The following is a 15,263-nucleotide window of genomic DNA, read 5'->3' as shown; positions in this document are numbered from 1 at the left end:
AGTTATGGTAAATTCACTGAGGAAAGTAAACACCTTAAGGCATTCTTTCAACAATCAATTAATCACAACAATCTGTTACGTGTACTTGACCACAGAGGAAGTATTGCTGACTTGTGAAACCATGATTTGAAGAAACTGTACTTGGCTCACTTTTATTTGAACTGGCAAAGGATGCTCCATAGACTTTCCATCAAGGAGCATGACCAGTGAAGAAATCTAGATCAATTTCTGACTGGAGGTTAGACCAGTTTCAACTCTCATGATAGAGGATGTCTGAATATTATTATTTGATGATCCTTGGAGCAGGTCATCTGACTGATAGAGCCCATCTTTTTATCTTTGTCAGCATGACCAGACTAAGCCTACACAGTGCTGGTGCTGTTAACTGAAGAAGCCTGATGTACGTTTCTTTTTGTTGTCAATATCAAGTTGTTCTAGATTTATGCTGCATTTTAACCACTTTCACATGTCATTGAGAGAGTTCAAATTGCTACAATTATTGAAATTTTCAATTTCCATTGTGAAGACTGTCAAGAAAATAAAATAATAAGAACATTATGATCACTGTTTTACAGTTATTGAATAATTCAAAATCTGTTTATGACATGAATGCTGGGATTTTTTGCCAGCGTTTTGGGTATGCCAATTTTGTTACTCACTCCATTCATTTACAGTTAGGGCTATTGATTGTTGATGATTGCGTAAGTGTTAATTTCCTGACTATTTACAGGTGTTTCGGGTTCACATTTTGCAATTCTATTTTGGTATTTTTCTGTGAAAACAACAATGAATGGTCTTGACCATAATTTTGCTATGCTCTACAGTTGCTAACAGCTTCATTCTGTGGGTTTTGGACATCTTTGTGTTCAAACCTGAAACACTCTTAGCCTCGATGCCTTGTACAATCAGTTAGGAAAGTTTTTAAAAAACACCTTGGAGCTGCGGGCACTCACGTGGCATGCCAGTGTCATGTTCCCACCACATTTTCTTCCCTCCCAGTCCAAGCAGGCATAAAAAATGTAACCAGGCTGGTGCAACGGCCCACTACTGAAGATGTGAAATTTTTCAGATAGTGCCTTTATCTCTGATATTCTGGCAGTCACAAATATAGGTCAATGCCTGTTTTGCTGCACTCACACTGGATTTTCAGGCAAATGTTATTCAGCAATTCTTTTTAATGTCTATTAATTATGGTTTTCCATTTTTTACAAAGGTTCATCTCAAACAAACAATCAATGTACAATAGGTAACATACAAAACAGTAGTCATTACTGGTTTAGCACAGGGCTAAATCGCTGGCTTTGAAAGCAGACCAAGGCAGGCCAGCAGCACGGTTAAATTCCCATACCAGCCTCCCCGAACAGGCGCCGGAATGTGGCGACTAGGGGCTTTTCACAGTAACTTCATTTGAAGCCTACTTGTGACAATAAGCAATTTTCATTCATTTCATTACAATTGGGATCAAATCAGACCAGATGAATCGGGAAAAATACCCAACATGTTCCTTCCACGGATAAATTACCTGTCTGCACCCAAACAGGATAAATGAAACATTATGGACCTATATCTTACCCATATAGCACAGGACTAAATCGCTGGCTTTGAAAGCAGACCAAGGCAGGCCAGCAGCACGGTTCAATTCCCGCACCGGCTTCCCCGAACAGGCGCCGGAATGTGGCAACTAGGGGCTTTTCACAGTAACTTCATTTGAAGCCTACTTGTGACAATACGTGATTTTCATTTCATTTCATTTCATATCTACAAAGCAAAATGACAGAAGAAGAAAACAATACCCCAAAGATCCCAGCGCTCAAGGGAAATGACTAACTCTTCAGCGCAGACTGGAACAGGCAGCCACCCTACATCTTCAATATTACAAAAACAAAGGCAGAGAGAGGACCAGCGCAATCAAACCATAATATTCAGCCTACGATCTCTAATAGAAGAAGTAACGAGAGAGCCATGAGCAAGAGTCCAGTCTTCCATAATCCCATCTCTCAGCCCCAGTTCAAAGGACAAAGCAGATCACCGGTACCACCCTCAAGAAGACATCGCCATATCATAGTGCCAAGAATCAAAAGGAATCTAAACTGGTCCTAATCGTTAAATAGTTGAGAAATCCAATCCAGGACGGAAGGTCTGTCAGAGCGACCCCCAAACTGGAAAGCGCCCTTAGAGGGACAGCAGATTCACACCTCCCCCCAGAACCGTGGGATCTGAGAGCCCATGACACCAAGGCTCACCATCCATGCCACCTCAGTCAGCCTCACAGGCACTATTACTAAGAAAGAAGAAGCAACACCCCAAAACTCTCAAAGTCCGAAAAAGAGTGCAAAAGAACAAGAACTGTCAAAACTAACCCCTCGGACCCACAAGCCCCTCTTAAGATATCATGACTGGACGAGAACTAGCCAACTAACCACCAAGTGGGCTCCTGCTGACTCCCAAGATGGAAAGATTAAGGATAATTACTGATCACACCCGTTGAACTCTTACCAATCTTCACCCCTCCGGATGAGGACCTACCCACGCGGACTCCCCCACGACATCCCAAAAGGAGGTAACCCTGTCCAAGGAGCCACAGGATACTGACTGCGATGCTGAGCCTGGCCTAGCCCAACACCACGACGAAGAAAAAAAATCAGAGAACTGGCTCCAAGGACTTGTGTGACACCCCAGTCCTTGCACCCCTCTGAAGCTAAGCCAGTTCAGTCCCATACAGGATGCAGCACCTCTCTTTTACAACTCCCCCAAACCATCCAATACACGTATCATTGACAGGACCAACACCACACGCCCCAACAGTAGAAGAGAAGAGAAAAAAGATCCCCTCTTGAGACTGGCCACCCACTAGACATTCTACCTAACCCCAAATAAAGGATATTCAGACCGGTCTCACTCACAAAAGAGCTCTGGCAGCAGTTAGAACATCAAAGAGGGAGACCCATATCAGGAGAAATGACAGACTCCTCCATTTAAAAAAAAAAAAAATTTAGAATACCCAATTCATTTTTTTCCAATTAAGGGTCAATTTAGCGTGGCCAATCCACCTAGCCTGCACATCTTTGGATTGTGGGGTTGAAACCCACGCAAACACGGGGAGAATGTGCAAACTCCACACGGACAGTGACCTAGAGCCAGGATCGAACCTGGGACCTCGGCGCCATGAGACAGCAGGGCTAACCCACTGCGCCACCGTGCTGCCCACAGTCTCCTCCATAAAGGGGAGTCAAACAAACTCCACTCCTCGACAGTCTAATACAGAGTATCCCTGTGCCTGCAGCAGAAAAAGGCGCAGCCCAACATAGAAAAAATATACAACTGACTATGGGGGATCTTCCTCGAAAGTAATGAGGTCAAATATAACCTTACCATCCACCCCTCTACTCCAGCTCTGCTCATGCACTCTTTTACTTCCAACATGCTGACTCGACCGAGCCCTGGCGGTCAATTACGGAGGGGGTGGCTGGCTTGGCAGCCCCAACCCCTCAACTGACAACAGGGACAGGACCAGGAGTTGGAAGGTCTACCCCAAGCCTTGGTTATAGGATTAAAAGTGTTCCATCGAATTCCCAACACATAGCAGGCAGTTCTCAAACTCGGCTAGGAACATCTCCACCACCTCACTGGGGGCATCAGACACGGCCAGGCACCTCACTGCTCCCTTTCGTCTTCACCCACATTCCTCAGATTGGATGGCAGGCCATTCAAAGGGAACTCAACCGTGTGGAGGCTGGCTTCCACTCAAGACGGGTCTCTCTCTGCTACAAGAACTTTCTCATGCGCTGTCACTGCCTCCATAAAGATGCCTTGCAACTCTTGAAATGGGGCTTTAACGTCCCGCACCACAGAACCAAGACTATCAGATGGATCACCTTCATCGCTAACAGCCATCATCCATCAGTGTGCACTGTGTCGTCAGAGTGGGAAACCTCTCAAAGACTGTTGCGCCACCAGAAACTAGGCCCCAACTCTCTTCAGCCATCATGAATCAACAAGGATATGGTGGCACAGTGGTTAACACTACTGCCCCACACCGCCAGGGAGCCGGGTTCAATTCTGGCTGGTGTGCGTGCGTGGGTTTCCTCCCACAGTCCAAAGATGTGAAGGTTAGGTGCATTGGCTATGCTAAATTGCGCCTTAGTGTCCAAAGGTGTGCAGGTTAGGTGGGGTTACGGGGAAAAGGTAGGGGAGTGGTCCTCTTTAAGAGGTTTGATGAGCTAAATGTCTGAAGTATATTGTCTTGACTCAAAAGTGCTGAAACATTGACCAACAAATCTCAATACATAGTGAAAGCCTGTAAACCAAAAAAAGGACAAAGGAGATACGCATAGGGATAAAACCAAAGATTGAAAAATGAGCAGACGCGGAGCTCGGGGGAAAAAGCAGCTGCACCCCCACTCCCATCACGTGATTCCCCCATTCAGTGATATTTGGGGGCCTGTTTAGCTCTGTTAGCTGGACAGCTGGTTTGTGATGCAGAGCAAGATCAGCAGCGCTCGTTCAATTCCTGTACCGGCTGAGGTTATTCATGAAGGCCCATCGTCTCAACCTTGTCCCTCGCCTGAGGTGAGCTGATCCTAAGGTTAAATCACCACTAGTCAGCTCTGTCCCTCAAAGGGGAAAGCAGCCTATGGTCACCTGGAGCTATGGTGACTTTACTTACTTACTATTTGAAATGGGGGCTTGAAAGGTTTAGGAAGGCAAGCCGGGCAAAATTTACTCTTAACTTGTGCACCAGTTTCAGACTTTGCCATAAAGTTAGGTAGCACTGATGGATGATGCTATGCATTGGTAAGTTTTACACAAATTGGCCTGTAATCATGTGCATCTCGTGCAAGATTATATTTTTCAATGGGTTTTTTAATACTTGCAGGTCACCTTTTCCATAAATTTGGAATCACTGAATCGGACTGGTACAGAATTAAACAGAGCATAGACTCTAAATGTCGAACAGCATGGCGTAGAAAGCAACGGGGACAAAGCTTGGCAGTAAAAGGTTTTGCTCGAAGGACACCCTCTTCTTCAGTTATGAGTGGCGCAGGTACAAAAATACATTGCGTAAAAATTATCAAAGAAGGAGATTTCACATATCCTAACTATTTTATTTTTAAATTTTGAAGGCATGTGTACAGAATATTTCTGTCAATCCAGTAAAGTAATTATTTAGTTGATTTTTACATATTTATACTAATCATATAATTTACTTCAGCAAATGTGTGCAAGTGGTAAGTTTTCTTGTATTGCCACCTTACTCACACTTCACCTTTTTTTATTCCTTTAAATTGCCTCAGTTTGGTTTCCAGTCTGCCCACAGCACTGAGTCTGATTTAGTCAAAATCACCAAAATGATTGGCATTTATTATTATTCTCTCTGTGTATTTCAACATGGTCAACCTCTGTGCTCTTTTGCCTTCTTCGATCCCAGTCCATCTCCTATGGACCCCCTCTCAAGTGATTGTTTTACTTACTTGTCAACAGAGCCAGCCCATCTTCAGCAATGGCTTCACCTTCTGTCCTGTAACATGTGGTCTGGAACACCAAGCTTCCATCTGTGATCTCTTTCCCTCCCCCCTCTTTCCTCATTTACCTATCAGTTGCCAAAATTTCCCTTTTCCCTCTCCCATCACTCTCAATGCCCAAACATTTGTGAGTTATAAGAAATTCCATCCGAATATGGGCGTGTCATAATTTCCTCTATTTGAACTGTGGAAAGACAGTTGCTATCTCATTTGGCGCTTGACAAAACTTCATACATTGGTTCCAATTCCATTCCTTACCATCTCATACCTATATATTCAGGTTGAAACAGATGATACAAAATGTCTTGTGTTCTGTTCAACCCTGAGCTATTGAAATTCACATGTTTCTGAATCACCAACATTACTTATTTAAGTTCATATTTGGTTCTGTTGGGAGTACCATTGCCTCTGAGCTGCATTGTGGGGGTGGTCATGGATTAGTGGTCTGACCTCCACAACCGAAAAAATGTGCAGGGTAGCTGGATGGGCCACACTAAATTGCCCCTTGATTGGAAAAAAATAGAATTGGTTATTCTAAATTTAAAAAAAACTGCCTGGCTGCAGCTCACAGGAATAGAAATAAAGACACTCATGAAGGAACTTTGATCACTGACTGGTGCTCGTTTTTAAGCACCAGTTATCTTTACAAAGTTTGAATGTAAAGATCTGTTTTCTGCTAGTGTTTAGGAAATGGCTTAAATAGTGATCGACCGAATTTAAAAACAAACAAACAGTCAAATTGTTCTGTTTCCAGACACACTGGGCGGGATTCTCCACGAACCGGCGGGGCGGACAACTCCAGCGCGAAGGAGTGGCGTGAACCACTCTGGCGCGGGCCGCCCCGAAGGTGCGGAATCCTCTGCACCTTCAGGGGCTGTGCCGGCGCGGGAGTGGTTTGCGCTGCGCCGGCTGGCGCGGAAGGGGCTTGGCGCCACGCCAGCTGCCGCCAAAGGGCCGGTCCCGAAGGGCCTCTGCCAGCTGGCACGAGTTGCCGCATGCGCGGGAGCGCCAGCGTGTGCTGGCATCATTCCAGCGCATGCGCAGGGGGGGTTATCTCCACGACGGCCATTGCGGACTGTTACAGCAGCCGACGCAAAGGAATAGAGTGCCCCCACGGCACAGGCCCGCCTGCGGATCGGTGGGCCCCGATCGCGGGCCAGGCCACCGTGGGGGAACCTCCCGGGGCCGCCCCCCCCCCCCCCCCCCCCCCCCCCCCCCCCGAGGACCCCTGAGGCTGTCCACGGAGCCAGGTCCTGCCGGTAAGTACCTGTTGTAATTTACGCCGGCGGGGGGGTGTTTCACGCCGCCCCCCGCCGGGTCGGAGAATCCCGCCCACTCTATTTGTTTTTATTAATAAACATGGTCTTTGCAGATTTTCACATACACCAATCATATTTTTCTTGGAATTATAACCAGGAAAAAATCCTTGATTAACACCAAACAGAAATTTTACAACTCATAGAGACAGGCTGATTTTATTGCAAGGGTGTTAGATATATAATGATGTCTCTTAAAGAAGCCTTCATGATCTTTTGTAGGTTAACAAGTCTTTAACTACTTGTAACTATATACAGGAAAGAGTATAGGCATGGAGCTATCTCCATGTCTAGGCTTTTGCAAATCTAATAATAATGTTTATTGTCACAAGTAGGCTTACATTAACACTGCAATGAAGCTACTGTGAAAAGTCACCACATTCCAGCGCCTGTTCAGGTACACGGAGGGAGAATTCAGAATGTCCAAATTCCCTAACAGCATCTCTTTCGGGACTTGTGGGAGGAACCCGGAGCACCCAGAGGAAACCCAGGCAGACATGGGGCGAACGTGCAGACTCCGCACAGACCATGATCCAAGCTGGGAATCGAACCTGGGACCCTGGCACTGAAGCCATAGTGCTAACCACTATGCTACTGTGCTGCCAACACCACTCTGACCCCAGCTCTGACTCATGTGCCTTCTTACGTTATTGTGTGGATGGTCCTGTACTCAGTCCCACATTAACCTTGTATGTGCCAGACCTTTACACTACACCTCCCTCCAAGTCTTTATCAAATGTATATGAAATTACACTAGTTTACTTCTGTGTCTTACACTGTTATTAATCTCATGTATTTACATTGTTGTTACCACATTATTGCGATTACTACTTTATCACGACTATATTATTAGTGCATCATCTCCCCCTTAAAGTCCTTGAATTTACGGGCTTCAGAAGTCTGTAGGCCTTATAACATTTCAACATCTGGTTAGACGTTCTGTTGGAGGAGAGGGCGGCTCATTGGTTTTAATTCTTGCTTGAAGGTTGGACTGGCATTCGGATAGGCTTTCATTTTTTTCTTCTGATGCTTCCTGATGAACCACAGTTAGTCGGTTTGGCGGTTGTCTTGACCAGTACTTGCTCTACTGTTAATTGTTTCTTGTAGAACTTCCGGTTGCGGTTGTGCGGAGCTAAGCCGCACGATTCGGCAGCTCCCGCTATCACGGACTTTCGGGCTCTTTAGAGGAGCCCCAACGGGAATTTTTTTGAAGACGACCCATGGGGAAGGGAAGAGCGAGATCCCCCTTCAACTTTTATGGACCGGACCAGAAGTGAAACGGCCAAAAAAGCGGCATTGGAGCAGCGGGAGAAGCGAGGGAAGAAAAGCAAAATGGCGGCGGCCGGGGACAAAGCGGAATGCGGGCCGGAGCTGCAGGAGTTCATCAAGCGCTGCTTCGAGGAGCTGCGGAAGGAGATGCTGGCGCCTATGTTGTCGGCGATTGAAGGACTAGGGATGGCCCAGAAGGCCCACGAGGTAAAGATCCAGGAGGTGCAGAAAAGAGTCAGTGAGAATGAGGCCGAGATCTTGGGCCTGGCGGTGAGAGTGGAGGAGCACGAGGTGCTGCACAAGAGGTGGGCGGGAAGATTCGAAGACCTGGAGAACAGGTCGAGGAGAAAGAACCTGCGGATCCTGGGTCTCCCTGAAGGAGTGGAGGGGGCCGATGCCGGAGCATATGCGAGCACGATGCTCGAGGCGATGATGGGCGCGGAGGTCCCTTCGAGGCCGCTGGAGCTGGATGGGGCACACCGGGTGCTGGCGAGGAGGCCCAAGGCTAACGAGCCGCCAAGAGCGATGGTGGTGAGGTTTCACCGTTTCACGGACAGAGAGAGGGTTTTGAAATGGGCCAAGAAGGAGCGGAGCAGCAGGTGAGACAATGCGGAGATCCGAATATACCCGGACTGGAGCACGGAGGTTGCAAAGAGGAGAGCGGGTTTCAACCGGGCCAAGGCGGTGTTGCACCGGAAAGGAGTGAGATTCGGAATGCTGCAGCCAGCGCGATTGTGGGTCACACACCAGGATCAGCACCATTATTTCGAAACGCCTGAAGAAGCGTGGACCTTTATTCAAACCGAAATGTTGGACTCAAACTGAGGGTTTGTGAGGGTGGGGGGGTGTTTGATGTTTGATGGTTGTTGTATATAGAGGGTCAATCACGCTCAGGAAACGTTACGTGGGCTGGGGGGGGAGAGACCAGGCCGGGACAGGAGCTGCGCCAGAGGGGGCGGGGTAGGCTTAGGAAAACGCAGGGTCTTTCCCGTTCTAGGGAAGAAAGGTGGGAGGGGGAATGGAGGAACGCACACTGATTGGGAGATTCCCACACGGGGAGATCAATGGGACGGCGGGGGAAGCCGGGGTCAGCAGGTGTCAGCTGACTTACAGGAGTGATGTGGGGGGAGCAAAAAAGCTAGACATGGGTCTAGCGGGGGGGAAAAGGGTTGCTGCTGCACTGGCCAAAGGGGAATGGGACATAGAAGAGGTGGTCGGGGCAGGGGTCTCCCGGCTGGGGGACTGGAGGGTGAGGGCGGCGCGGACACGGGACTGGCCTAGAAAAAGAGATGGCTAGTCAGCGGGTGGGGGGGGGGGGGGGTGAGAGAGCCCCCCCAATCCGGCTGATAGCGTGGAATGTGAGGGGCCTGAATGGGCCGGTGAAGAGGGCCCGAGTGTTTGCTCACTTAAAGGGACTGAAGGCAGACGTGGTCATGCTCCAAGAGACACATTTGAAGGTGGCAGACCAGGTCAGGTTAAGAAAGGGATGGGTAGGACAGGTATTCCATTCGGGGCTGGACGCGAAGAATAAAGGAGTGGCAATATTAGTGGGGAAGCGGGTGTTGTTTGACGCCAAGAATATCGTAGTGGACAACGGAGTGCGATATGTGATGGTGAGCGGTAAGTTGCAGGGGACGTGGGTGGTATTGGTAAATGTATACACCCCGAACTGGGATGATGCCGGATTCATGAAGCGCATGTTGGGGCGCATTTCGGACCTGGAGGTAGGAGGCCTGATAATGGGTGGGGATTTCAATACGGTGTTGGACCCAGCACTGGACCGCTCCAGTTCGAGGACTGGAAAGAGGCCGGCGGCGGCCAAGGTGCTTAGGGGGTTTATGGATCAGATGGGGGGAGTGGACCCGTGGAGGTTTGCCAGGCCGCAGGCCAGGAAATTTTCTTTTTTCTCCCACGTGCACAAAGCCTACTCCCGGATAGATTTTTTTGTTCTGAACAGGGCGCTGATCCCGAAAGTGGAGGGAACGGAGTATTCGGCCATAGCCATTTCAGATCACGCCCCGCACTGGGTGGAACTGGAGCTGGGAGAGGAGAGGGACCAACGCCAGCTGTGGCGGCTGGATGTGGTACTGCTGGCAGATGAGGTGGTGTGTGGGAAGGTGAGGGGGTGCATCGAAAGGTACTTGGAGGCCAATGACAACGGGGAGGTGGGGGTGGTATGGGAGGCGCTGAAGGTGGTGATCAGGGGAGAGCTAATCTCCATCAGGGCTCATAGGGAGAAGATAGAGGGCATGGAAAGGGAGAGGTTAGTGGGGGAGATTTTAAGAGTGGACAGGAGATACGCAGAGGCCCCTGAGAAGGGGTTACTTGGGGAAATACGACGTCTCCAGACGGAGTTTGATCTGTTGACCACAGGGAAGGCAGAGGCACAGTGGAGGAAGGCGCAGGGGGCGACCTACGAGTATGGGGAGAAGGCGAGTCGGATGCTGGCACACCAGCTCCGTAAGAGGATGGCAGCGAGGGAAATAGGGGGAGTCAAGGATGGAAGGTGAGCCACGGTGCGGAGTGCGACAAAAATAAACAAGGCATTCAAGGCCTTCTATGAGGAGCTGTACAGATCCCAGCCCCCAGCGGGGGAAGACGGAATGAGACGATTCCTAGACCAATTGAGATTCCCGAGGGTGGAGGAGCAAGAGGTGGCTGGTTTGGGGGCACCAATTGGGTTGGAGGAGCTGAGCAAGGGTTTGGGGAGCACGCAGGCAGGGAAGGCCCCAGGACCGGACGGGTTCCCGGTGGAGTTCTACAGGAAGTACGTAGACCTGTTGGCCCCGATACTAGTGAGGACCTTTAATGAGCAAGTTGGGGGGAAGGGAAGGGTAAAGCTATGGACAGTATAATGGTTAATGGAGAGCAAGGCAGCAGGTTACGTGACAGGTTATTGTGTAGAGATATGGGTTCAAAGACGAGGAAAATTAGGAGAAAGGGTAAGAGGAAAAATAATTTGCGAAAAGTTACTGATCAAGGTGTTAGGATTCATAACAAAGACATAAGAAACAGCATAAGTGTACTTTACCTGAATGCTCGTAGTATAGGGAATAAGGTGAATGAGTTGATAGCGCAAATCATCGTGAATGACTATGATTTAGTGGCCATTACTGAAACATGGTTAAAAGATGGTCACGACTGGGAGTTAAATATCCAAGGGTATCAGACTGTACGAAAGGATAGAATGGACGGTAAGGGCGATGGTGTAGCTTTGTTGTTTAAGGATGGCATCCGGGCAATAGTAAGGGATGATATTGGTGCTATGGAGGACAAGGTTGAATCAATTTGGGTGGAAATCAGGAATAGTAAGGCGAAAAGGTCACTGATAGGAGTAGCGTATAGGCCACCAAATAGTAACAGGATGGTAGGGCAGGCAATAAGCAAAGAAATAACAGATGCATGTAGAAATGGTACAGCGGTTATCATGGGAGATTTTAATCTGCATGTCGATTGGTTTAACCAGGTTGGTAAAGGCAGCCTTGAGGAGGAGTTTATAGAATGTGTCCGGGATAATTTCCTGGAACAGTATGTAATGGAACCTACAAGGGAACAAGCGGTCCTAGATCTGGTCCTGTGTAATGAGGCAGGATTGATTAATGATCTCATAGCTCGGGATCCTCTTGGAAGGAGCGACCACAATATGGTGGAATTTAAAATACAGTTGGAGGATGACAAGGTAAAATCAAACACTAGTGTTTTGTGCTTAAACAAAGGCCATTACAATGGGATGAGAGAAGAACTAGCTAAGGTAGACTGGGAGCAAAGACTTCATGGTGAAGCAGTTGAGGAACAGTGGAGAACCTTCCGAGCGATCTTTCACAGTGTTCAGGAAAGGTTCATACCGACAAAAAAGAAAGACGGTAGAAAGGGGAAAAATCGACAGTGGATATCTAAGGAGGTGAGGGAGAGTATCAAATTGAAGGAAAAAACATACAAAATGGCAAAAATTAGTGGGAGACTAGAGGACTGGGAAGTCTTTAGGGGACAACAGAAAGCTACTAAAAAATCTATAAAGAAGAGTAAGGTAGACTATGGAAGTAAACTGGCTCAGAACATAAAAGCAGATAGTAAAAGCTTCTACAAATATATAAGACAAAAAAGAGTGGCTAAGGTAAATATTGGTCCTTTAGAAGATGAGAAGGGAGATTTAATAATAGGAGACGGGGAAATGGCAGAGGAGCTGAACAGGTTTTTTGGGTCAGTCTTCACAGTGGAAGACACAAATAACATGCCAGTGACTGATGGAAATAAAGATATGATAGGTGAGGACCTTGAGATGATTGTAATCACTAAGGAGGCAGTATTGGGCAAGCTAATGGGGCTAAAGGTAGACAAGTCTCCTGGCCCCGATGGGATGCATCCCAGAGTGTTAAAAGAGATGGCTAGGGAAATTGTAAACGCACTAGTGATAATTTATCAAAATTCACTAGACTCTGAGGTGGTCCCAGAGGATTGGAAAGTAGCAAACGTGACACCACTGTTTAAAAAAGGAGGTCGGCAGAAAGCGGGTAATTATAGGCCGGTAAGCTTAACTTCGGTTGTAGGTAAAATGCTGGAATCTATCATTAAGGAGGAAATAGCGGGGCACCTGGAGGGAAAATGTCCCATTGGGCAGACTGTTAGAATCTATATTTGAAAGAATGTTAACTCCTTGCTGGCTCGCCAATTGTTAGAATATTTAATTTGAAGGGATCTTAACTTGCCGAACTACGCCAAGTTAGGGAAGCTTAGTTGATGAATCAAAGTCCTAGCGCAATACGACAAGTTGTAAGATTTGTAATATTTTTGGACTATGCCAAGTTGTTGGATTCCTAGTATTATTCGACTGTGTAAAGTTGAAGGAATTTATATCATTTCCACTATTCGGTTACCAGTAGCACTTTGCGAATACTGGGACTCAGCAGAAATTTGCAGTTAAAACTTCTCAGGTGCCAAGAAGAATTGTTTTATTTGTAGTTGCTTGATTACAATTTGAAAGTCATTTAAAAGGCAATTCGTAGACAATTCGAAGCTTTCAGAGAATTACAGACATTATCTTTTTGCTTAGGCAGACAGCTCAAAAGTAACTTTTAAAAGGTCAAAGTCTGGAAATGAAACATGAAGAGAGAGAGAGCTAATCTTCAGCTAAACTCAAACTCAAAGTCAAAAGTACACTACATCACTGACACAGACTAACACAAAGACAGAACCCCCAAAAGACATCTCAAACAGAAAGACTATTAAGGACAAAACTGACTAAACTAACAGAAAGACAACACAACAACACAAAGACTCACTAACAGAAAGACTAAGAGAATTAAAGACCGCAATTAAGGACAGACAACACTAAAATGGCGGGCGGAAACTTTTCAGTTATACACTTTCATATCTGTCTTAAGTCATCTAATCACACCCCAATATAATCCTAATTGGTTTGGGTTAGACCCAAACACATTTGATTTGATGGCAAGCCGTCCATCTTCAATCAGCTTTTAATTGTTTCATGTCTACATGTTATGGAATGTGATATTCTGCTAATCTTTACCAGCAATAGACTGGTTTTAAGCTAGCTTAGCTGTTATCTGCATTGTGAACAATGGTGTCTTCATGTTGCTATGGTATTCAGTCCTTGTCCTTGCCAATTAGCACAAGCAGTGTCAAATTGTCTTGCAACTGTGCTGTTTTAATGTCACACTGACTTTGAAAATATGCATTTGCCAGAACAACGGACCTCAGTAAAAGTGAATTATGCTGTATAAATTAATATTTATGCTTAAACAGCTATCTTTTACCTATACTAGTTGTATTTGAAATACCTGGCTTCTACACAGACGCAGCATGGGTTCATAAAGGGCAGGTCGTGTCTGACTAATTTGGTAGAATTTTTTGAGGACGTTACCAGTGCAGTAGATAGCGGGGAGCCAATGGATGTGGTATATCTGGATTTCCAGAAAGCTTTTGACAAGGTGCCACACAAAAGGTTGCTGCATAAACTAAAGATGCATGGCATTGAGGGTAAAGTGGTAGCATGGGTAGAGGATTGGTTAACTAACAGAAAGCAGAGAGTGGGGATAAATGGGTGTTTCTCTGGTTGGCAACCTGTAACTAGTGGGGTCCCTCAAGGATCAGTGTTGGGCCCGCAGTTGTTCACAATTTACATAGACGATTTGGAGTTGGGGACCAAGTGCAATGTGTCAAAGTTTGCAGACGACACTAAGATGAGTGGTAAAGCAAAAAGTGCAGAGGATACCGGAAGTCTGCAGAAGGATTTGGATAGGTTAGGTGAATGGGCTAGGGCCTGGCAGATGGAATTCAATGTTGTCAAGTGTGAGGCTATCCATTTTGGGAGGAATAACAGCAGAATGAATTATTATTTAAACGGTAAGATGTTAAAACATGCTGCTGTGCAGAGGGACCTGTGTGTGCTGGTGCACGAGTCGCAAAAAGTTGGTGTGCAGGTGCAACAGGTGATTAAGAAGGCTAATCGAGTTTTGTCTTTCATTGCTAGAGGGATGGAGTTCAAGACTAGGGAGGTTATGCTGCAATTGTATAAAGTGTTGGTGAGGCCACATTTGGAGTATTGTGTTCAGTTTTGGTCTCCTTACCTGAGAAAGAACATATTGGCACTGGAGGGAGTGCAGAGGAGATTCAGTAGGTTGATCCAGAGTTGAGGGGTTTAGATTATGACGAGAGGTTGAGTAGACTGGGACTGTACTCATTGGAGTTTAGAAGGATGCGGGGGGATCTTAGTGAAACATATAAAATTATGAAGGGAATAGATAGGATAGATGCGGGCAGGTTGTTTCCCACTGGTCGGGGGAAAGCAGAACTAGGGGGCATAGCCTCAAAATAAGCGGAAGTAGATTTAGGACGGAGTGTAGGAGGAACTTCTTCACCCAAAGGGTTGTGAATCTCTGGAATTCCTTGCCCAGTGAAGCAGTTGAGGCTCCTTCTTTAAACGTTTTTAAGAAAAAGATAGATATCTTTCTAAAGAATAAAGGGATTCGGGGATATGGTGTACGGGCCGGAGAGTGGACCTGAGTCCACAAAGATCAGCCATGATCTCATTGAATGGCGGAGCAAGCTCGAGGGGCCAGATGGCCTACTCCTGGTTCCTAGTTGTTATGTTTATGTTCTTATGAGGCAAGGGAGGAAGGGACCCTGCCCCCGACAA

At 46.7% G+C, this 15,263-nt stretch overlaps 1 protein-coding gene across 5 annotated transcripts in view; it reads left to right on the top strand.

Annotated features, from left to right (window-relative positions):
- Positions 1 to 15,263, top strand: part of banp (BTG3 associated nuclear protein) — a 314,498-nt gene that overhangs the window by 174,394 nt on the left and 124,841 nt on the right. For all 5 annotated transcript variants that reach the window (XM_072518077.1, XM_072518074.1, XM_072518076.1 and 2 more), the window contains one exon: positions 4,877 to 5,044. In XM_072518077.1, the coding sequence (XP_072374178.1) occupies positions 4,877 to 5,044 (168 nt within the window). The remainder of the gene's footprint in view (positions 1 to 4,876; positions 5,045 to 15,263) is intronic.

This window comes from Scyliorhinus torazame, chromosome 10, assembly GCF_047496885.1.
Source record: "Scyliorhinus torazame isolate Kashiwa2021f chromosome 10, sScyTor2.1, whole genome shotgun sequence".
Taxonomy (NCBI): domain Eukaryota; kingdom Metazoa; phylum Chordata; class Chondrichthyes; order Carcharhiniformes; family Scyliorhinidae; genus Scyliorhinus; species Scyliorhinus torazame.
The sequence above is the reverse complement of the archived record's forward strand: the minus strand, read 5'-3'. Positions and strand labels throughout refer to the sequence as shown.